Source organism: Heliangelus exortis, chromosome 13 (assembly GCF_036169615.1).
Source record: "Heliangelus exortis chromosome 13, bHelExo1.hap1, whole genome shotgun sequence".
NCBI classification, from domain to species: domain Eukaryota; kingdom Metazoa; phylum Chordata; class Aves; order Apodiformes; family Trochilidae; genus Heliangelus; species Heliangelus exortis.
Window position 1 is genome coordinate 15,429,054 of NC_092434.1, and position 25,684 is coordinate 15,454,737.

Sequence of the window (25,684 nt, forward strand, 5' to 3'; positions counted from 1 at the left end):
ATAAAATGAGCTGTTGATAGTAGATGCATTCATCAAGAAAGCAACATTTTAAGCAGTAAGAGGCACAAAGCAAGCAGGTTGAAGGTAAATGGTAACTCTGGGTTGAAGTACACCTTAGGATGGCTGCCTAATAAAACACGTGAAACTGGTTTTCCACAGTTTCTACATCTCACAACTGTGGCTCATTTCATCTTTTTCTTCCCTAGTTTGTTGTGATAGTCAGCATAATAAATTTCAAGCCTTTGACCTATGATGACTACACCTTTCCTCTCTGGGCAAATCGCATTGGCTGGGGAATAGCATTATCTTCCATGATTCTTGTGCCTGCCTATATTATCTATAAATTCATGAGTGTGCGTGGGACCTTTAAAGAAGTAAGTGAAACGTTAATAAAATGTCATTAAATGTTGCTATGAAATAGAATGGCTGGATCTAAGTTGGCAGTTTGTTTCTCTTACTCCTGAAATTTATTATTTATGAGTGACCTTTTGGATGCAACTGTCAGATGGAGTGGAGTTTTGAGGTAGGATTACTGCATGCTGTTTGAGTTTCTAGATAGAAATTAGCTTTCCAGAAAGCACCATAATAATTCTGAAAAAATATTTTTATGCATGTAATTCATCCAATTGATGATAGGATTTCTTTTTCCTTATTAACAAAACAACATATAAGTTATGGTATCTTCATACTCAGTTCTCAGATACGTTCTTCATACAGTTCTTACCTACACAGAGTCCAAGGTATGCTTTATTTACTTTATACTGGAGTGTTGTAAATTGATATATATACAAAGTTTATTCAGCCCTCTCCTATCTTAGCATTTTAAGAATCTCTAAACATATATCCCACATGCTGGGAGAGTGGGATGTGCCCCTAACACAGTAGCCCAGTGTTCAGGGTGGCCTTTATCCATTTAATGAGCATCCAAGCAAGGGCAGAAGAAACACCTTGCTGGGTAACAGCAATGGATCCATTTAGCCCAGTGTTCTGGGCTATATATTGAGATATTGAGATGCAGAAGCCTTTGGTCAAAACCACATTTGCTCATTCATTTTGTAGTGCTAGCTATTTTTACAGCTCTGTAGGCAGCAACTCTACAGTCTCCCCGAGAGAAATATAGCAAAAGGCTAGTGTATTACATCCAAATAACTATAATAAGATAAGATGCCTAATTTGTAGCTCATAAAAGTATGGGAAAAGCCATGCTCTTAGTCTGATGGGAATTCCTGAAGCTGGTTGAAAGTTCATGATAAACCAAAATCTTTGTGATCCTAAATGTCATAGCATAGGGAGGACAAGGGAGAAGAGCTGGGTGATAGCCAGTGCCTCCTTCCTCTCCTGGTACTAGCCAGGCTCAGCAAAGCACCAACAGAAAAGTGTGAATTTAGGGAATGTAAGGCCTGTGATAGCAACCTATTCCTGATGTTCTTTTCCATATGTACTTGCTAAATATTTGAACTTAATATTTGCATAAACTTTCTACTGTTACTTCTTATATTAAAGGCTAACACCAAGGGGCTTACAATAAGCTTGATCTCAGTGCCTAAGGTAAAGGCACATGATGCAGTGATATTAAAGATTTAAGTTACCGTTTTAAATAAAGTTCATGCTACTTCCCCATTATAGATTGGGGATTACAGACATAATCCCACTTCATATGGGTGACTTTTTCTTCTTCTTCCCATCTGGTTTAGAGACTAGCTTACTGCATCACACCGGAAAATGAGCACCAACTCGTGGCCCAAGGAAATGTCAGGCAGTTCAAGGTTTGTACTCCTTTCACCATGCTTCCTCTCTTGATGCCAACCATTGCCTGTCTTTAGCAACAGCTTTCTTCCTCAACTAAGCAGAACCCACAATTTTACAGACCACTTGAATCCAGTACTTTAGGTTGTATCTAAATATAGTGAGATAACATCAGGAGATGGATGTATTTCCAAACTACCATGTGCATTGGAACAGGTCATAGTCTGTCCCTTGGTTATGGCACAAACAGACTGTGCCATAACCTAGTTATGTTTCCTAAACATAACTAGGAGTTTAGTTATGTTTCCTAAACTCCAACTCTGTGCCAAACAGCAAACCAAGTATTTAGTGTCAGAGCTCTTACATGGTGACTATAATGAAATTATGTGCTAGGTTATGAGGAACAGGCTTTCCCCACAGGCCTACAACTTGATTGAAAACACTGTTGGAAACTTCTTAAGCAACCCTGAAAAGTATGCCATAGGATTCCCAACACTGTTTTCCTTTTAGCAAATAAAATTAACTTATTGAAATTAAGTCTTTTTTGTAGAAGATAAAAAGGATGCAAATATGAAGCTTTTTACACTTATTAGCACTCATGCTGGACCACTTTCTGTCTTTGAAGTTGAAAGCAGCTACAACTATGCACATCACCTCAAACCATGACCCAAATTTTATAGTGGTGGTTTGTATGTTGGTACTGAAAAAAATAAATTTGCCTTTTGCATATTTGGAAAAGTACTGATTAAAATATTAGTTGGAATTTGAAAGGGAATAATCCAAGTGCAGATTTATGGGATGCAGAACAGAAGCATAAAGAAAAGGCTTCCTGTTTCACAACCACATTTTATTTGATGTGGTTAAGAATATGTAGCAGCACAGCCCCTCTTCCATTTTTTCACTCAGTTTTTTCCTCAGTTGTCTAAAGATTTAATGTTTGCCTGTAATTAATAAACTCATTTTTCCAGAGGAAGGTGTTCCTGGGAGAATGGGCAATAAACAGCCCACTACACAGTACCAGCAGTCTGAACCTGTATCTAGAATGGCAAAAAGGAAGCAAATTAATTTCACTTCAACTAGAAAACGTTGTACTCAGATGCAAATTCCTAATGATATCTCAAACCATGCCAAACACTAGGGCCTATTAATTTGTTGCTGTCTTGAACAAAAAACTAGGAACAACTTCGGTATTGCTGAAGCATAGCTTTTTGTTCAAGATTTTTAAGTCTGTAAACAAAGCACTGACTACCATAACCAAACAAGTAGAAAAAAAAATTTGTTGTATATGTTCTGAATTTTAAAACTGAACTGAGGGCTGACTAATATGAGGACTTATATTCAGTCCATTTCTTACTGCCAACTGGAATCCACATAAATTTAATTATAATTTATCCATTATTTTGAAAACCTCTTTGTAAATAATTTGTCATCTATTGCGTTTTAAATATTCCTTATTATTATCATTTGATCAATAATGTTATTATACAACTGCTTCTGTTCCCTTACAGCTTCAACACTGGTTAACAATATGACACCAACAGGTTGAGGAGAAAGCCAATATGTTAAGCTAAACTGGGAATACATAAAAGTCAAGTTCAAAGCTCCCTTGATTATGCTTGGACCAGGATGGCTCAGAGATTATCTACTGACTCTTTGAGGGAAGACATCTGCTCTCTGTTCTCAATGCCTCCCTTCTATTACTTGGCTTCAAACAATCTTTAAAGACTCAGTTTAATTTTTCTTATATCCTTTGGTGCCATGAGATCCCTACATGACCAAAACTTGTGAGTTTTGCTATCGGCAGAAGTAGAGGAGAGGGGAGCAGAGAAAAAAAGCAATCTTACATTAGTTAAATGCTCCTTTATTGTGAAGAAGTGAATTCAACTTTTCTGACAGTAATAATTACTTCAGGTATCGTTGCCATGACCCATTTGAAACCAACAGCACCTGAACGTTCTTAGATCTAAGAAAAGAGTATATTTAATTACCAGGATAGAGCAACTTCAACTATGTCCAAATGTCATCAGCTTCCTTGCCAAACTATCCTTTGGGATATGAGTTTGCATCCTTCTGAAGTGAAGACTCAGTGCTTCTCTTTCAGTGGTTTGTTACTAGTTTCTTCTCTCGGTGAAGAAGGTTTTCTTTGCTGTCTGCATATGTCCATGCCCTCTCCTATCCACTTTAATGATACAAGCCCAAGAGAAGCAGGAACAGAATTCCTGCTGTAAGTACAGTATACATTAAAATGGTTTTATCATATCTTCCATACTCCACAGACTTTTTCAGCTAAGTATGAAAGTTATATGCAAAAAGACAGATTGTCATCTTTTTGCTATATTTTGTTTCAAATAAAAATTGTAAAATACTTAGGAAGAATTCTTTTAAGAATTATGGAATCTACCTAGGGACACCAAAATGCCAAACTTTGTTTTTATTCTCCTGCTGTGAACATGCTATTATTATACTCTAACCTGGATTCATCTACCAAACCATAGCAAGAATGTGCTGAACAGTAGTTCAGAATATTATATATAATAGAAGGATATTTTAGGCATAATCAGCTCTCTCAACCTATTCCAACTCTTCTCTCTAGTAGCATTATGCAAGGTAGAAGATACAGAACAAAGTCTGCATTTGGGTGCTGTTCTTATTCTGTGGTCACTCATACCTGTAGTATCTTCTCAGTGATCACTAGATTTGGTAGCTTTGAGTTATCTCTTGTATTTATTTATTGCTAGATCTATAGTAATTTTCAGAGGCTGTAGCTTCTCAACTGACTCCAGCCCAGAGTTTACTTCTGGACCTTACCTCTGAATTTTTTGCCTTTATATATTCAATTCAGCTTGTCTTTTAAATGTTTGTAGTGCTTCCTGACCACTTAGAAGGACAGGGCTTTTTATTTATAATACATATTTTGTTGAGCTTTGGGTTTTTTCCTTTTTTAAAGTAGCGCAATTTATAAATCACAAGTGATTTTGGCCTTTTCCATTTAACTTCTGTTCAAACTAATGGAAGGGAAATGTCTCTCATTACTTATCCTTTTCCTCCAACATAATCAATACTTTAAAACAAATCAAGTATTGCCCTTTGATTTAAACAGAGTTTCAAACACAAACGATACCTTCTTCTGATTACAAAGGAAGTCATATTTTCCTGTCCAGCTGATGGCAAATAGCTACTCATACCCTGTTACTAAATATATTTCCATAATAAAGGAATTTCAAGTGTTGCAGTTCTAGTTCTATAATTACACAAGAGCCAAACAATGAAAATATGTTGAGGGTTTCAAAAAAGCCCTCCCACTAATTTTATGGTTAATCCTATTTTACTTTTTGCTATACTACTTGAGCATCTTTCAATTGTTATAAAGCCTATTTTTCCATAATACAGCTGCTTTAGTCACTGGTTTGGCATAGCTCAAAAGCTTCTTAGCCCAGGCATAATTACCAAATTTCAAATCTCCTGGGAGCTCTTTAATATGAAGCTTTAATAGTCTGTCACATTATCCATTGTTTGGTTCACTCATGATTGGAAATTCTAACAACTTGCATCAGTGTTCACCTGTGGCACATTCCATCCCATCACCACCACCCTTATAGCAAAACCACAAAGGAAATGTTATATTTTGCCATCACTCAGCTCTGAAATAGGAGCAATGCTCTTGAAATCAGCCTTATCCAACATATAAGGTTTGATTGTATTTTAATACCAAATCCCAAGGCAATTATCTGATGCATTATTTTTATTTCTATTTCTGTATAATTTCTTTGGTTTAGTGTAGTATTTATAGCTCAAGATTCCATTGCACTATTGCCATCTTCTATTGAGGTTTTATAGACAAAGAACTTGCAATCTATGTAGAAGACAACAGGCAAATCTTATTAACAGAAATAACTCAATCGAAAAAGAAAGATAATACACATTTCATGACTGCACAGTAAGCTTTAAATTCAACATGTTGCCCACAGGAAGTCTTCCCAAAAATTAGATGATTTCTGTTCCAGAGATGAAGAACAACGTCTTCAATTCTCCACAGACTAAGATGCTAAACTACCTCATGCCTCTTGGATGACAGAGGGTGCCCTTTGACACAAGCTGGCAGTCATTCAAATGACAAACACATTTGTGAAGACCAGGTTATATTCTTTTCAGTGATATGGTACAGGAAGCCCACTAAAAAGCCACAGCTAGCTCTGCACCCAGGTCCTCTGAGGTACCTGCTTTGAGCTGCCTAATGCATTTTCAACATGGAAAATGTCAACCACCACTAAGACAGACACCTCCCTTTGGTTCAACCACCTGTAGTTTTAGAAAAACAGTCACCCAGTCAGCTCCTTATCACTCATGAGGTTTTTAACTACAAGTCTTCCTCTAACTCAGCCCTGGATTTTCAGCCAAGCAGGTCAGCCTCCAGCATACCTGCCATGGGAAAAGCCCTGCTCTGGCATACATTCTGATGGAATAGACAGCCCACTTCCTAAAGAAGAAAATTTTCACACAATATTATTCAAGATGCATTATTCATCTACTTGCTAATGGTGTTGGCTGTTTTGGAAGTAGGAAAAATTAAACGAAGCAATTAAATAGCTCATCTGACTGTTCTAGAAAGTATTTTTTTGAAAGCTTTTTTGTAATCTGATAAAAGAAGTAGCTGCCATACATTAGCATCCTTCTTCTGACCTTCCTTCCTGCCAGTGATCCATAATTTTTCATCAAGCCACAGACAGTTAGCACTAAGGAAAGAGATCCACCATTTCCTTCATACTCCTCCTGCAGAAGAGTTCTTCATATTGCTCTAAAGCTACATTACCAGAACTCCAGAGATTCAGATTTCTGGTATAAAGAGTGGGTCCTTCCTGCACAACAGTCCAAAAAAGCAGTAGTGCTATTTAGCATTCAGCCTCTATTTGAACCATAGGTTTTTCAGTCAGTTCTTCTTGTGTTCTATCAGGTCCTGAGACATACAACCTGGCAACACTTGAAAGACATCTTACCATAGTGAGGGATTTTGCAGGAAATCCAGGATCAAACATGGTATTTTAAATATAGAATGTAGAAGAAATACATGGCTGCTACTATTGTATATGTTCCCTAACTGCACGTGCAATGTATGTTGTATGTAATTTCCCAGAGGAAACTCCAGATAATTGGTCATTTCTTTTCAGCAAAATACCATTTAAATGCTATTATTTAAAAAGGTCAAACCCAAACATTTTGTGTATACATCCAGTTCTTATGCTATTGTTTTGACATGAATTAAGTTTATTTTGTCCTGTTAGGTTGGACAGGACAACCTGTTAGGTTGTAGGAGCCCGCACAGAAAGTTCTTTTGCTTTTAATGTCTCTTTTGCAGTTTTTCCAGTTCATACACCATGAATTAGCAGATACTTGCTTTTATGGGAGTAGATGTTTGTTCATATCCTGGACTGATTTGCTAAGTTTCATGAGGCACTGGCAAACATTTAAGATTTTCTTTCCTAAGGACCAAATTTGAGATCAGCAATTTCAAAAGAGATGAGACTTAGGAATGTTTTTTTTGCAGCGCCCCATTAAATTATTTAAAATGGGCCTGAAGGACTCAGACAGAAAAATGTTACCACAGCTCAGCAAATGACAGTACATAATCTATCTGCAGAAATTATGTGTGTAGTCTGAGTCTGTTGGAGCAGTTAATTAGAATATAATAGTTCTAAGCCACTTTATTTTCTCAGGGCTAAGAATATTTCTGGTCCACAGATCAGGCCATGTGCAAGAACTCCATCTTCTTACTTTAAAGGCCAACACGATGCTTCAGATTAGACCCTTGAACAAGTTCAGAGTCTTGGCTGTAGAGGGAGAGGGAGATGAGCAGAGGGAGACATCTGGAAACACTTCCAGAAAGCCTTCTCCAAAGGAAAACACTTTTTTCAGTCTACCATCCTCCAATTCATACCCACATTCCTCTTGGCTGCCCTAGCTAGTCAGTGGGAAGTTAAGCTGTTAGAATATGAAGCTAAGTATTTATAATACATTACAGAACCCAGAAACAGGACCTTAAAGTGACCTTACTAGGTTTGTATCTGTACACAGGCTGAAAGTAGCATATGGGCTATTTTAAGCAAAGCTGGCCAAAAATCAACATACAGGACTGTATCTGTGAACTGTATAGACATCTGAACTACGACAAATCTTCATTTACTAAATTAATATAAAACTAATATTAACTGGTACATGAGAAAGCCAGACACATTCTGGCTTCCTTTAGGAAAATGGTACACTAGTACATGATACTGCAAAGAAGTCATAAAATCTTTTTAGAACTTAAGTTGCAGAAGTCAAGCCTTCAGTTAAACCCTGTTACATCTATGACCCTGCATCCCATTCCAAGAGGATCATATAGGGAGAACACTTGTGTCTCAAAAATCCATGTTGGAGTGTTCCTGTTCTGTGGAGAATGGGGTTTTGTTCAGCCATTTCACTATGTTGTAACTCAGATTTCAACTGCTTTGCCAAGCACTTCCCACCCTTTAATACATACTTTCAAAGGACAGTTTTTGCTGACAATCAGCCATAGGCATGCATGTGTTCCTTAGCTTTGATTAGATGTACAATTCTTTGGGTTTTTCTGCTTAAGCCTAGCTGTGGAATGACAAGACTTCTAAGCCATGCAATGCACAGAGAAACTTCACCCAGGCCAAAAAATGACAGAATTTTGCACATTGCTCATAACAAAAATTAAATCAACATAGAACCAAGATCCATCAGCTGATGATTAATTTGTACAAGGGGTACTGTTCACTGCCTGAGACTGAATTTAAATGCATCTACATGCACCAGAGATGACTACAGAGAACTAGATGTCAAATAAAAAGCATTTCAACCAGCAGAAAAACATAAGTGTAATACAGCTGCTTTTAAGTACAGAATTTAATCTGTTTCTTTTGCTACTTTAAGTAGAATGTGAAAAAGAATGTTCACACCAATTGCTATCACTCTGTGATGCCCTAGCAGAAGCATGCAGAGAAATGGAAGACAGCCAGAAGACCATAAGTCACACAGATATCCTGATTGTGATCATTGAAACTGTCCCCCAGAAATGAACACACAGGTGTCTAGATGCAAGTGGTTGGAATGGAGCCAAGGTGGGGAGAAAATGAGAGGTTTAAATCTCAGTCCAGCAGTGCAGCCATCACATAAAATAACCATTACTGCCATTAAGTTTTTGTGCTGAGATCAGCGGGCTTTCTTTTCCAAAGCACTGACAATAAGCTTGGCCCACCTGTGTGCTCTGCTTTGCTCCCCACCCAAGGTGTTTGTTTAGCTGCCATACTAAACAGAAGTTGCTTAATTTCTTTAATAAGTGAACAGAATTCAGACAGAATTACTAAGCCTTAAGCTGGCTCCCTTTTAAAGGTTGTCATGTTGCTTCTTGGTCACTCCAAACTTGCAGGTGACCTAATTTATGTTGCACACTCTGTCTGCAAGGCTTAGCTTTTGTTTGCTACAGGGAGTATCAGTTACAAAGGGAGAATCTCCAAACAGTACATTTTGGAAAAACCTCTTGTAGGTCTGACAAAGATTTGCCTTACAAATAAAAGCTTTATAGTGAGCATTTACACCAGTGTTTTACTTAATTTTTAATGCCTTTTTATAGCAGTGACTAGATTTTACCTTAGATAAGGTACCTCTGTATAGGAAATATTTTAATATTTTTACCAGGTTTTTTTTTTAATTTTCATAGAATATAAATGTATAATGTAAGGCGAGAAATTCAACTTTGATGTAACACCACTAACACACAAGGCCTGTTTCTCCATTATAAGATTTTGTAGTCAGCCAGTCTAGTTCAATAATATGTTGGCCTTTGATTATAAAATTGTGATAAAAGAGAATAAAACATTATCTGCAGCTAAATGCACATTGTAGCACAATATCCTCCATTGCTGCCTTAATCTCATAAAAGGAATTAATGTGTTTTTAATTTATGTTCAAACAAAACCAAAAAAAAATCCAGAGCAATCTTTGGCTGCAATTTTGTGTTGTTAGAGGCCATAAGATGAAACCAAATGTGTTAGTGCCCACTAGTTCTACTTCTACAGCAAGAGGTCACACTGAAGTTTTCAGGAATAAGTTATCATAGGAGTTCAAAACTTGTCACTAGTAAAAGTACTCTCCAAAGTGCCCCAGAGACCAAAAGTGTCCAAATACAGATACCACATTTCCATGCCTGATTCCATTAACTGTGCAATCTGCAGGTCCTTTTGCCTTTTCTGTAAGTCTTTGGTTATCTGGGGGAAATGGCATTTCTTTTTCTCTTTTGGTTTTGGTTTGTTTTTTTTTTTTTGAAAGGGAGACACCTACATGCCCATGTGTGTAATTAGAAACAAGTAAATTTCTTATAAATACGTATGTGTGTGATGTGTGCTTGTTAACTATACTTAAAATGCTGATAAAGATGGTGAATGTAAAGTATTTGTCTTCATTCCTCTGTCTTTCTGTGATCAGTGTAAATAAGAACTGTTTTAAGCTGTGCATTAATGTAACAGAATATTCCAATATTGTGTATAAAATTATTTAAATAAAATCTGACAAATATGCACATAAAGAGTAGGAAGAACAGTCTTATGTACCAAGAATTTACTTATGACAGTCAATTAAAAGCTGAAATGGAAGTTTTGCTTCTTGTCAATACTATTGCCAACCAAAGCTGACAGCAGCATGGACAGGGCTTCCAGAACTGAGCCCTAAGCTGACTCTAAAGACTAGAAGACAACTGAAACCACAGTTACAAGCAGGAACCCTGTATAAGTCTCAATCATCATGAGATCACATCTCTGTGGCCAGTGGATACAGTGAACATGAATTTCTGCATTTGAGCTCCTTTCAGCAATGTCAAGCAATGAAATTTTTACAACCCAAAATTGAATAGAACAAATCAAGAGCTTTTAGGAACATGAATCAACATGCATAGCACAAAAGCTGTAATTCCCCAAGACTACACTGTCTTTCTTTTTACAAGCAATTCCTTTTGCCTCATTAACTTCACCTTAAGTATTAATAGCCACAAGAGTATTATCCTTAATCTATGGGTCATCCAGGAAAAGGCTACTTTTATCTGACACTAAGGAACAATAGATAACAAAAAGTATTTAACTAAAACTTAAACTATTTCTTAGAATGATTTGTGATGGAAGGGACCTTAAAGATCACCTACTTCCAACCTCTTGCCATGGGCACCTCCCACTAGACCAGATTGCTCAAAGCCCCATTCAGCCTGGCCTTGAACTCTTCCATGGATGATATTTAGCATTCTGAAGCACAATTCTCTCAAGTTTCACAGTAACAGGACTTCTGGTCTCATACAAAGCTCATTAGTTTGAAATATCCTCAGCCAACAATGAAAATCCAAAGCCAACATGAACCCAGTTAAAGGAGCAATATCATTTACATAAACATACACAAATAGGTTGCTGAAGGGAACAGTCATAGTATCTTCCACTTGCACATTCAAAATAAATTGACACATTCTAGAGCTGCATAAAGTTGATATCTACCCTAAAAAACCCATTATGCCAAATCCTAGCATAATCTGTATGGCTGCTTTTTCAGATTGGAAAACATCAGTTGTGGGCAGATGCAAAAAGAGAATGTGACATGATGTGACAGAAATATATACAGCTGGTGCCATGAATAATATTCATGCTACTCAAGACAAAGCAGAAAACAGAGAAAACAAAAGTTATAACCAAACATTTCTATAGGAAAATAAAAAGCAGTAAAATACATATACAATCAAATCAAATCAATTTCTAGCTTGATTGCCTTGCATCACAAGCAAAGGCAAAAGAACAAAGCAGAAAAGAATAAAACCAAAATATTCAACAATTAAGAAGAGTTTTTTCTTCATTCTAATCAGATTAAAAATGGGCAAAAGGTGAAAATAAACCAGTCTTGGAGTCTACCCTAGCTTCAAGATCAATCTGTAGGTGCTAGTCACCTTGAAAACCACTATTTCAGCTTTTACAAGGCTGAAGACCTCTGCTTTCCTGTCCCCTCCTCCTTATGGGAGTGAAATACTTGAGCACAGCTGCATATGCAACCAAAAGAACACACAACAGCCCAGATATTCTAGAGAAGTTCTTGCAGAACTCAAATAACTCTACTTAGCTTCAGTTTTCAAACAGCAGGATTGATTCCATGGCTAAATGTTCCCAATCTATGCTGAAACCCTGAAGAATTTTTTGAATCCTTAAATCAAGACAGCTCTTTATGAAACATTTCAGCAAAAAACCACTTGCTTTCCACAAATACTAAGAGAAAACGTATTTTTGCAAGGAACTATCTACAACAATACTAACAGATGTAAACATAACAGTTTACAAACAGAGAAGAGAACTGACACTGTGGTCTAAGTGGTTACTCATACAATTTTGAGAACTATTTGCTCAGCTGTGCCTTTACAACTCAGACACTTCTGACACCAGATGACAGTCTGACAGGTTGACTTCTGGTCCTGGTGACCCTTTGCATGGCTAATGTTGCATTTCCAGTGCTACAGAGGAACATCGTAGTCCCCTGGGAACTTCCACATTGCAGGTATCTGTGCTTAAAAACCATTCCTGAAATGAAGTTCCATTACATGCTCCTTTATTATAAAACATAGAATACCTTTTCTTATTTAATAATAAAGACCAGGTACATTAGCCTAAATCATAGGAAGATTTATTAGTGACCTTAAGGACTGATTACAACAAAGGGGGGGGGGAAAGGGGGGGGGGAAAGGGGGGGGGGAAAGGGGGGGGGGAAAGGGGGGGGGGAAAGGGGGGGGGGAAAGGGGGGGGGGAAAGGGGGGGGGGAAAGGGGGGGGGGAAAGGGGGGGGGGAAAGGGGGGGGGGAAAGGGGGGGGGGAAAGGGGGGGGGGGAAAGGGGGGGGGGAAAGGGGGGGGGGAAAGGGGGGGGGGAAAGGGGGGGGGGAAAGGGGGGGGGGAAAGGGGGGGGGGAAAGGGGGGGGGGGAAAGGGGGGGGGGAAAGGGGGGGGGAAAGAACCAAAACCAAACCAAACAAACAAACAAAAAAAAAACCAAAAAAACCACCAAACCCTGAAATAGTTATGTCCCTCCTAGGCATTGAGAATATTCTTTATTATCCAAAACAGAATGAGCTGATTTCTCCCCATATGATTTGATGTTTTTGTCCTCATAATATGCCAGTTCAGTAGTTCATGTTTCCCACTGACTTTTCAATTCTTTCTGAAGCCCAAATGACATTACCCTTTAAGTACATAGGGTTGTTGTCATCAAGAAAGAAGCAGCACAGAAAAGTCACTGTATGCAAAGCTAAGATACAATTAAGAAGCTAAAGAGAAAGAAAGAATCATGATCAACTATTTCTGCTCCCATTCACCCCTTCTGTGCACAGCCCTGCTGGAGATATATTGGCTCTGACATTGCTTACAATACAAATGAGGATAACAGGCAAGTTCAGGTCAGAAAGAGTTCAGTTCAGGCCCTATTCTGTGAGTTAGGCTTTGGTTTTCCAGACACAGGAGTCTCAAGTATGAAAAAACTTCAGAAATAACCTTACCACCTATCCTATCTAATAGCACTTGAAATACCTTTTTAGACAGTACATAGGGTCTTGTCCCAAAGACTTCTGAGATAATTCAGCTTCATATTTTAGAGAGACATAGTAACTTTATTTCCCTGGGTTTTGAGTTTTAGTCCATGGCAAATAAGCTATTGCTGCTATTTGTCACTATCTATCATTAGAGTATCTTCAGGAGTATCTTCAGCCTAGCTAAACATCTTTTAGCTACACCAGAATAGGCCTTGTGCATTATTTTCTTTTTAGCGATCTCAGTTTCCATAAGATTAAAACTAGAATTGACAAAAGTAGGGCCTCAGCCTAATAAAAATACGCTTATGAGCTGAATACTTTGTAAAATACAGACTACATTTTTAAGCAGAAACTTAATGCTTCTGTCAAGAAAAGTAAGTTAGCCTTCCCAAATTTCTGTCTCAAAATACTTTTTTACAGTGCAGGGGTTATTTGCTCCTTTGTTCTCCATCACATTTTGCTACAATTCAGCAAAAACAGTCCTTTTGTGTATATTTAGTTGCTACATTTTGCCCATTGCACCAGAATGAAAAATATACCAGAGTAAGTACAGATGATAAAGTTAACTTCCAGAGTTGGATCAGAGTTCCTTTAACTCATACTACATTCTCATTTCTGGGCCAATAATGAAATTATGACCTACAAGGATGTTTATGAGATTGCACGTACAAAAAAACTATTCTATACAGGTTTTGATCCTGTACACATAAAATTGGTAAAAATTCACTGCTATTAACTTCAGAATTAGTGGTTATATATGTAGATAAAACAAATGCATTAGGAGGCTATCAAAATATTTGGAACAGAAATTACCACCCTATATTTCTTAATTTTCAAGGTTGCATTTCCAACACAGCAATAAGCTGATGCACACTGAACACTAGAAATCAGAAAAATATCCCTTAGAATTATCTGAGAGGATTCAAAGTTCTTCTGTGGTTTTAATATAATCCATCTTCAATCATGATTATGTGCATGAGAAAAATCTGGCATTTCAACAGTTCTTTAGCCATGTGTTTTTCTTCCAAACTCCTGCTGCTATCCAGTGTTACAAAAGGTCAAAGTTGGAAAATTCCTTCAAATTTATTTAAATAATTAAAGTCAATAAACTGCCCACAAACCACAGCATAATTGCTGTAACGAAAACAGTTAAATCAGATTCAAAAGGAAAAAAAAATTGTTAGCTGTCTGGTATCAAACTCATTCAGACAACTTCAACTCTAATCTAATTCACAAAACACTAATCTGTCTGGTTCCTGATCTAGAAGCTACAATCCTCAAAAACTTGCACCTGATCTTATTTGAATGTTTTCAAGCTGTATAAAAACCTGTAAAATAGCTTCTAGCAAGAAAAAGTACATGCAAGCACACTATTCTGATTCCTGTACAAGCTTCCAGAAAATCCCCTTCCATAATTAATATTAAACATTAAATACCATCCAAAATTTAAGATCAGAAATATCCAAGCAAGCAAAGCAATTTCTGAAGCTAAACACTTCCAGCAGTGTTTCTTCCATGTATCATTGACATATTTTGTACATATTCATACAATGTAGAAAATACAGCATTGCCTGATGTCAAGCAATGGGCCAGCAGATAGAAGGCTTCTCTACCAGAGGACTTCCACAAAACTTGAACTTTGTTAAAATAACCAAACCAGCTGCTCTTCCACTCCAAATCTCAGAGGAGGCATCATTCCAATATTGTCCCTATTATAAGGGACAAGCATGCAGAGTAATAGACCTCTCCTTATCTGTTGTTTATGAACTTTGTGTGCCCAACCAGTGGCAATTTTTTTATATGAGACTTGGTTATAATAAACTATAAATGCAAAGCCACTGACCACAGTTAGCAAAACCCCTAGAGAGGGGACTTTACTTATTTCCCAAGATTTCAATAGCATCAATACTTTCAGAAAATATCAACCCAGAAATACACACAGATTGAGCTGTGTGAATATACCATATCTGTCTAGTGAAAGGTATTCAGAAGATTTTCAGAAAATTCTCAAGCTTAGTCACTCACCACACCTCCAGACTTCATTGAAATATTCACAAAAACAAATGGATTGAGGAAGAGTGGCTGGAAAGTGGAAAAAGACCTGGGGGTGTTGATTAATTCCCATCTGAACATGAGCCAGCAGTGTGCCCAGGTGGCCAAGAAGGCCAACAGCATCCTGGCCTCCATCAGAAATTGTGTGGCCAGCAGGAGAAGGGAAGTGATCATGTCCCTGTACTTGGCTGTGTTCAGTTCTGAGCCCCTCACTACAAAGACACTGAGCTGTTGAAGCAGCTCCAGAGAAGCACAACCAAGCTGGTGAAGGGTCTGGAGAACAAGTCCTGAATAGAAGCCAAGAGAACTGAGATTGTTTAGTCAGGAGAAGAGGAAGGTGAAAGGAGACATCATTGCTCCCTAGGATTTCCTAAAAAAGAGGTTGTAGTGAGCTGGCTGTTGGCCTCCTCTCCCCAGTGAATACTGATAGGACTGAAGGAAATTTCCTGAAGTTGTGTCAGGGGAGTTTAAAACTAAATACTAAGACTAAAGAACATTTTCTTTACTGAAAGAGTGGTCAGTCACCATCCCTAGAGGTACTAAAAAAACATGTAGATGTGGCTCTTTGGGACATGCACTAGTGGGCATAGTGTTTTGGTTTTGGTTTGGGTTTTGGGGGGGTTTTATGTTTCTTTTTTCCCTGGGTGGGTAGTTGGACTCTGATCTTAGGTGTCTTTTCCAACCATGATGATTCTGTGACATCAGATTTTAGGCAGAGGAAATACAGGGGGACATCTTGCACTAATATCAGTTTGAATTCAACACGAAAATGTGAACTGACAAGAGTTTGCAAACATCAAAGTTTTTTTCATTTAAAGACTGAAATTAGCTCCTGAGGAGCTAACTCTCATTCTGCCAACTGTGTAGGTTAAACTCCTATGGAATAATTTAGGACTACAAAACTGTGCAACTGCACACCTCAGTAAAAAGTGCACTTACAAGCTTAGCTGGCCATGGTGCCTACTTTTTTGTGTAAAATTAATTTTACAGTCATAGTAAATGGAAAACATCCAATTATTGCTAAAAACAGCACGATCACGACCTTCTCTGGACACCACCACAGAAGGTAAAGTTCTCTGACAGCTGCTCTGATATTGCTTCATGAAAGCCAAAACATACAAGGAGACACAAACAGGAAATGTGTGTTAAAAGCACAATCCTGATCTGAATTTTAATACTAATGCATAATATTTAGACTTCCTCTGCAGTCAGTAGCAAAAGGCATCACCAGACAGCATTAAAGATTCAGATCCTTATTAGGCTGAATTGCTTTCTGGAAACTGTCTTTTACTCTTCATCAACTATGAGTCACAGTTATGGTATGTTAGGTTCACATTTTATATAGAATAACACCCTGACTGTCTCTCCAAATTTTATTTTCCCCATCATCAACTCTCTTGAAAAAGCTGAATGCACAGACAAGCACTATCTGCAGATGTATCTTCTGATACAGGCTGTTCAAGAACAGAAGCACTCCTGAATGATACAGATAAATGAGAATATCTTTGAATCAACCATTTCAAAGAACTAAAAAAAAGAAAAAAGGATGCTCAAAAACAAAGTAACTTCAACAATAAATGCATTGAAGTACTTCTGTTTACCAGGAGTTTCAAACCAGGAATGAAAAGAGGGATTGGTTGGTTTTGTGAGCCATTAGCAGCTTGACAGTTGTGTTTTGCAGCCTAACATCCTCAACAGATGAGCAGAGCTTCCAACAGTTATGATGATTATGTTTGTCTATTAACTGTAAAGAACTTTAGACTTTGCTCTGCTTAGATCAGTTCTTTTGTTAAAGTATTATTTATAATAAAATGCATATTTCACAGAAATCCATGAAAAAGGCATTAACTGAAGAACACAAATTAATTTCTGAACATTTAATCTGAAACCATAGTTACTCCTACAATTTCACACTGAACGTGGCTCTAGAGCACATTCTACGCTATTCTAAAATAGTAAGCAACTTGTATTGTTGGTTGTCACTGGAGCTTGTAGAATAAGATCTGTAGTTTATTCCATGCTTTTTGTCATCTACAGCACAGGCCTTGATGGATGACTATGTGAAAATGTTTTCCAAACATCTGTAAGGAATCACACACCCTATCTTGACTTTTTCTGAAAGAGATATGACATTGCCCTTTTCTTTAAGAAAACAAATGGACCTGTGTTCTCATTTGAGACAAAGAAAAAGCATACATAAACTCCTACAAAAATGTCTTCAGGATTACACAAGCATCAAGTTATTGACACAGGATTGTGCTAACAAACAGATGGAAGTTTTTCATTAATTTTTCACTTCTGCTTATAGGGACTGTATTGCATAGCCCATAATAATAATGAAAACATAAACATAACTCCATGTCATGGTTTAAGATGTTATTATCTATAACAGTATTATTAGAATTCTAAAAGGAAGCTTTCCTTTCCCCATCCTAATGATATTATACTGCATTCTCCAAGAGAAAAGCCTTAGCCACTTATAAACAAGGTTTACTATGGGCTGTGCAATACAATCCCTATCAGCAGAAGTTTTCTTGTCAAATATCTATCATAATTCATTACCAAAACATTATTAATTGTTCCCAAATCACTAGATTTAAATGTGTAAAGCATTTAGAAACACAAAAAGAAACTGCTTCTGCTATACATGGGCAAAAAATTTGGGGCCTCTGACTTGGCAAGTGAATATGAAGCACAAGAAAACTATCACCTGTGAAGCTAAATGGCCACTCCTTGCTGAATAAATAGAACTTTTATGCAGACATGAAGACAGCTGAAATCCTGAGGCCTGTGTTGAGCTGCAGAATCATTTTGCTGCCCCCCAAAAAAGGAGCACTCAGAGCAATGCTGTCTTTAAAAACAAACGAAAAATCATTGCTGGAGAAGTCAGTACTTATCCTAAAGGTAAGCTGAAACATCCATGCTTTTGGTTCATAACACAACAATAAACAAAGCTTGCTCTATGTATTTTCTGGCTCACACGCAAGTAACATGCAATTAAGTATCAAGTTGAATATCAACTGCTAATAGTTTTCACATATTTGGAGAACAGAGCAATTGTTGTCTGGTATAAATTATTTAAAGCTGACGCATTTTCAGTGCTTCTTAGCACCACAGGGCTCCACAGTTTTCTTGTGACACTGCCTGGCTTTCATAAAAATAACAGCAATGAAATTTTAGGATTAATGAAAATAAACAAGCCTGACATGACCTACAGGGGCTATTACAAAAGCTATTTTGACAACAGTATCTAGAGGCTGAGGAGAGCTCTTTAGCAATAAGAAGTACTTTTACCCTCAGAAATCACTTCATTCTAGCATATCCTACCCCTTCCAAAATTTTGGGTTAGGTAAGACTCTGAAATACTTAACACTACAAATATTTATTCATTATTATTATTGTTATTATTATTATTTGAACATGGGATAAGTATTATGCAATTTTAAATGCACAACACTAAGGTTCATAACGTTAACTGAACATTGTGACTCATGATGTAGGTCCAAGTGCCATGCCCTATCCTTCCCCTACAAAGTGAATGCTGTGATATTTAATTCTCTCACAGAAATAATCTCATTCATAGAAATTCTATGAACCTTCCAAGGGAAAACCAGTGAATTTAATACCATTTCTTACATCTTCTGGTTATTACACCCCAGACAGCTGCTATTCTTGATTCGCTTCAGTTATAGCTTTTTAGGTGGGTAAGAGTCTTTTTCTCTCCCATGCAACCAAAGGTGATAAAATTTAGTATTTTTCTATGCATTTGCAAACATCTTCACTCAACAACTTTGTTCAGCTAATTTTTTTCCCCAATGCAAGCCTACTCAACTTAGAATCTACTTTACCTTCAGCTCAACCAGGGAAAAAAGCAGGTTGGTCCAGAATTACACAAGTAAAACTGAAAGTAGTTTTAGGCCTAATGAACTTATAAAAAAATTAGAATCACCCAGAAGAAATAGAAAACATTTAAAAATACATTTAACAGAACTATAATTGAATGAAATGCAGATAGATATGAAATACACTCTGGGAAAAGTTTAAAAGTAATTAAGTTTTATACCATGTTTTTAACATAGAACAAACTTACAACTGTAAATACTTAAACAGCAATTAGAAATAGTAATTAGGACTAATAACTAACAGTTTAAGAAAGCCAGTGGAGTTGATGCTTAGAAAATCCATCTGTGATAGGTTCAGCTTGAAAACTGCACCACAAATTCCAAAGATTAAAAAGGAACAGAACGTACACAGCTTTGAAGTGTCTGAACTTATGAGGAAAGGCTGAGAGCTGGGACTCTTTAGCCTGGAGAAGAGAAGGCTGAGGGGAGACCTTATCAGAGTCTGCCAGCATCTAGAGGATGGGTCAAGGAAGATGGAGTCAGACTCTTCTCAGCAGTTCCCAGTGACAGGACGAGGGGCAATGGGCACAAGATGGAACATAGGAAGTTCTATTTAAACATAAAACTTTTCCACTGTGAAGGTGACAAGGCACAGACTGCACAGGGAGGTTGTGGGGTCTCCTTCTCTGGAGAGATCCAAAACCTGCCTGGATGTGTAATGTGCTCTGGGTGATCCTGCTCTAGTGGGAGAGTTGGACTGGATGATCTCTAGAGGTCCCCCCAACTCTGATAATTCTGTCATTCTGTGAACTTACAGGTGTTCAGTAAAGGATCAGTGTATATCATGCCATCTGACATTCTTACACCATATCATAGTTTCCTCTTCTGTGGACAAGTCTCAAGCTCTTGGCATTTTCCCTTGCTGGGCCTGAAGCAGGTAGAGTTTGATTTATTTAAAAGACAGAACTATAAATCTGCTTTCAGTGATTCAGATGTATTTCTTAACAGTATAAATGAGGTACAATATCTGTCTCTATACAAATAAAGAATTTCTTTATTGAAAGTTGCCACAGAGACACATAACTTACTATTGACCAGAATTGCAGCTCCTGTTGAAGTAAACAGGGCTGAGAAGACAAGATGATAATAGACCATGAGATTTAGAAACTAAATCCCATTAATCTACCTCTTTAATAAAACTCATTAGTTACACAGAAATTAATTCAGTGCTGAATATTCCTGTGGGCTATTGTAACCCACTGGCTTCAATGGAGTTACCTCAGGGATGAATTAGACTCTCAGTTACACTGAATCTCTCTGTTCCTGATAAAGCTTATCTGCCAGCGTGGAGCTGAACAGGAGGACTGGGTCAATAACAAGCAATCTCTAACAGAAGCTGTTGTAACAACACTCCTGACCTAAATGAGGTGCCTTAGAATATGTCCCCACATGCATCACTGTCAGAGCTGCTGAAAAAGAAATGCAATTGTCAGAACCCAAACAAATTTTATACTAAACTGATTTTAAATGCCCCTTCAAATTCAGCAGACATTTTTATGTATACACAGACACTGTCACAAGCTGCAATTCCTAACTTCCAATTCTTCACAATGCCTTCTCTTTGCCATCTGATCATGTAGATATCACTTAACACATAAGATTATTCTCTCATCCTGTCAGTGCCTTTTTCCTGGTGAATTACTCAGATTCCTTCCTCTGCCCAGCATTTCTGTCAGCCTTATTAGGTCAGAAATATGGCATCTTCAGGAAAATAAGTGTACTGGTTTGGGCCAGGATAAAGGTAATTTTCTGCCTTGTACTTTTGCTTTCAGCAAAATCTCTTGTAAGCAGCTGCACTTGCTGAAATTAACAGCAAGTTTCTCAGACAGTGTCTGCTCCTGGGACTGATAACACGCAATGTTTATAGTTACAGCCAGAGCCTGGTGTGCAGAGCCAAGGACACTGCTCAGTTCTGAAGAACATTTTGCCCTCCAGAAGGAGAAAAGGAGTAGAGGTCACACCTGCAGCCCTCCTTTGGGGAGGAATGGACAAGATAGATGGCCAAAATTGACCAAACAGAGTATTCCATCCCAAACATGTCATTCTCAGCATAAATTTGAGGGATCATGAGGGTCAGACCCATTCCTGCTTCCCCTTCTTCCCCTGTCCCTGTTTGCTTCAGCATCCTGGGAGGATTCTGTCTGTTCCTCTGCCTGTGCTCCAGATCCATGCCAGCCCATATCTGAGTGTTCCTGCCTCCAGCTCCCAACTGCTCCTGACTCCAGGATTCCAGCCTGGACTTACCCAGGGCTGCCCTGCAGCCTCAGTGGTGATGCAAGAGTTATTGGAGGAAAGAGGGGAAGAATGCGGTATCAATTTTCCTGTATATTTATATATATTTAGTAATTTTTCCTATTTATCATTACTATTTCATTAAAGTTGTGTAGTTTAGTTTCCAGCCCATAAGTCTCTCTCCCTTATTTTCTCTCTTTCCTTTATCTGGGAGGGGAGGGCAATTAATAGAGAATCTGTCATTCAGTTAAATTCCAAAGGCCTGTGTTAAACTGTGACAATAAGACTAGACCAAGATCAATCTTTTCAAAGGAAAACCTGACCTCTCTAAAAACACAAGTGAGAATCAACAGCCAAAAGACTTTTTACTATAACCTCTGAAGTTTAATGTGATTTTCTTCAGACCAGTTAATGTCCTTATTTAAGTAATGCTTAACTGAAATCCAAGCCAAGAGCTCAGTTAAGTAGGAAACTTTCCAATTCAGTCTATTTAATAAATACTAGAGCAAAAGGTACATTTCAGACAATGCAGAAATAGTAGAGATTCCTGCAGGGCTCTAGATAAAATGATTATGGAAAGAACATTCAACTTCAAAACAAAGGTGTATATTGTGTGACCTACCAGGCACATCACAACTTTGCTTCCTGTTCACTCAACTAGTAAGAGCATTTCCATCATGATGTTAGGCCACTGGTCTTTCATACAGACAAAGAAACAACAGATAAAATAGATGAAATGGGAGTGTGGGATCAAACTAACAGAAGAAAAAGTGTCATTTATACTGTCACTTGTTAAACCACAGATTGTAAGCAGTTCTACTGGAGAGAGCTGTTCTAGGACAACTTAAAGCACAGCAAGGTCTGTGACTAGTTCTTCAAGCCCTTTCCTTCCCACTTATTCTCTTGAAAAAACAAACCAAAAAACAAACAAACAAACCCAAACCAAACACACACCAAAACCAAACCAAAGAAGGCTATTGATTTGTATTAAAAAATCAATAGATAAGGCTCCTTGAAAATATACCCTTACTTTTCAGAGTCCTTATTCCTAAAGGAGTCCCAACACCAACACCCCAACAGCCCCTCAAAAGAAAACAAAAGGAAGAACATAGAACTATTGATGGTGCATCACCTGCAGAAGGATTTCATTAGTACAGCAAGAGGGCCCGCCATTTCTAGGTCATGTGGGTGTTAATGTTAGCAGGAACTTTGCTTCAACTTTTTTGCTCTTTCTTATCTTAAAACACAAAAAAATCACCTGCATGATTGACCCTAGCAGTAACAATAATCTTCCAACATTAAATTCTTACTAAAAACTGTATCAAATCCAAGAGATTACTATAAAAGTACATCTTTTTCACCCCTATACATTACTGAGAAGTCACTGCACTATTTGCAGGATCCTGCAGAAAGATAACAGCACATTAAAAAACAAGAAAGCTGGGGAAACTTATCTACCAATTACCAAAGTCTGCATGGGGCACATGAGGTCAGCTCATACCCTTATGCCACATGTCTCACAGCATTAATCTTTCCATAACACAAAGAGACAAAAGCTGCTGGGCAAACCTGCAGGCACCACAGCATCTCCAGCAGCATTTCAAGGCCACTGACACAGCACCATTAATCAGTGTGTGCAAAAGGGTGTTCCACAGAGCCCTTCATCTCCATCTATGATCTGTATCTGTTGCCCTTACAACTGTAGGGCACTCACGTCAGCGTCAGATCATCACATCAGAGTCAGATCATCACATCAGCAGAGCTGCACTGGCTTCCAAACAATTCAGAAACGTGAAGGACAATAGCATTAAGGAACAAACAGTATAAAGCAGAGATTCAGTTGTAGCTTTTTCTTTGAGAATTGGGCCTCAATGACCTTCCTCCCATGACATCCAACACACAGACTGCCCCTTGCTCACTCATGAGCATCTCTGCCAGCTCCTCCCTGCAGTCTGTGCAGAAGGTATGCTACAAGCTTTTTTTCCTTTAAGAAAGGGACAGACTAATTGAGTTTGCCAGAATGATACATGAAGTTACACAGCTTTCACTTAAGGGACCCTATAGCTAGTTATGACGACACGAGCTAGCTGATGATGACACAAAACTGGAAGGATTGGCTGATGCACCAGAAGGCTGTGCAGCCTTTCAAAGAGATCTGAACAGACTGGAGAGCTCGGCCAAGGGGAACCTAATGGAGTTCAACAAGAATTAGTGTTGAGTCCTGCACCTGAGGAGGAATAACCATGCACCAGTACAGATTAGAGGTTGACCTGCTGGAAAGGAGCTCCATGGAGAAGGACCTTAGACACAGTAAATTATCCAGGGGAACAGCAATGTGCCTTTGTGGCCAAGGCAGACAATGGCATCCTGGGGTGCATTAAGAAGTCTCCAGCAGGATAGACAGAGACAAGGAAGGCAGTCAGTAACTCCACCTTCTTTGTGTCCTCTGTCACCAGGGCACCCAACTCACTTATATGTGGACGTATATTGCATCTAGTGTTAGGTTTTGAACTAAATGAAAATAAATCTTCCTGGAGTAAGAGTTATTTCAGGGAGTGACTGACTACATTAGATAAGCAGCTTATAGATCATCCTCAGTTGCAGTGCCTTGGTATGAAGTTACAGGTGAATGCTATAGACTGCTTTCCCTATTTCTAGTGACACTTCTAAACTGTCTCCATCATTTTCATTGTTTTGACAACTGGCCTTATTGCCTCAATCTCTACCTTCATTTCTGTAATACTCAGTTCAGATTTCTAGTTGTTGACTGAGTACTTGCTTCTGCCTACAAAGCTAACATTGAAATTACCTTTAACCTCAGATTATAGCAAAACTAAGGTGGAGAATAATGGCAAAAATAGCACTGTTTACAAGAAATAAGGGACAGGTTATGTTTTAGATGCAAATGTAGTATTTCCTGGTAGTAAAAATAGTAGAGAGGACAGCTCATTTGCACATGGTACATTTGCATGGTTTACTTCCAAGGAGCCAACTATTTAGACATAAAAAATAGATTAACATGCAAATTAACCTCCCTCAATACAGAAGAAATAAGCTCATGTCTCCATGTCATTGAGTTCTTAAAAAAGAGATTCTAACTTTTTTCCCAATATCCACCTATGTCAACTATCATGGAAAAAAAGTACAGGTAGCAAGTCACAGTGGTTCCACTGCTCATACTCCACTCTTCCAGGCCCACATTTAGACTAAAAATTAATCATATTCTTGACCATTTCAGAGTTAGCTTATTCAAGCATTTAAGAAAACAACTAAGCAGAAAGACTGAACTTTGAAGCTTGGATCACAGTTATACATTCTTCCCTTTTGTACTCCAGCTGTTTTTCTGTGTCCCTTCTCTCTGTCAAGTACCTTCAGAGCTGGATAGTGAGACATTGTTCTCAGGAACAATCTTTCTGGCCTTCCTTCACAGGTTCAGCAACCTTTTCTCTCATGACATACTGGTTTAGGTTAACAACTGATCATGTTTTCATAGACAGACTAAGCAGGGGCCTTATCTGCCATTTCAGTAACATAAACAGGCACTTTTCTCCTGCTAATAATTATACAATCATAGAATAATCATAGAATAATTTGGTTTGGAAGGGACCTCCAAAGGTCATCTAGTCCAACCCTCCTGCACTAAGCAGGGACACCCTGAAATTTATTAAGGCCTCTATACATTTGCCCTAATATACAGAAAACTAAGTAAGATGCTAAATAAACTCCCTTTCCCACTTTCAAGTGGCTTTTTATTTCACCCACTGACAATACAACCACAGGAGAGATGTAACAGACAAAGGAGAACAAACACAAAAATATTTGCCTTACTCTTTCAAAGCAGTAACCAATGTCCCACTGCTTTCATAATCTTTGCTCTGTCAAAGGCCACATATGTTTAACTAATTAAAAATAAAGCCAAGAAAGACCAAACCAGCAGGGTAAAAGAAAATTAGAAAAATAAAATAGCTTTGGGAAGTACAAACAAAATGGAGTGAATGTGAAAAAGGGCTAACATGACTCATCAGTACAATTCCCATATCATCTAAAGAGATATTTTTGGATATAAACTTATGAATGAAACCACATTAAACAAATACTACCCTTGTCATTTTTCACTTATCATTACACCTTTTACTGGAATTTTCCATAGCAGCTAC

General features: G+C 37.9%; 1 protein-coding gene across 1 annotated transcript in view; it reads left to right on the forward strand.

The window, feature by feature from the left end:
• Positions 1-4,975, forward strand: part of SLC6A2 (solute carrier family 6 member 2) — a 62,579-nt gene extending 57,604 nt beyond the window's left edge. Inside the window, 3 exon segments of the mRNA XM_071756962.1 lie at positions 207-374; positions 1,695-1,766; positions 3,255-4,975. Of these exon segments, the coding sequence (XP_071613063.1) occupies positions 207-374; positions 1,695-1,766; positions 3,255-3,278 (264 nt within the window). The 3' untranslated portion in view covers positions 3,279-4,975.
• The last annotated feature ends 20,709 nt before the right edge of the window (positions 4,976-25,684 follow it).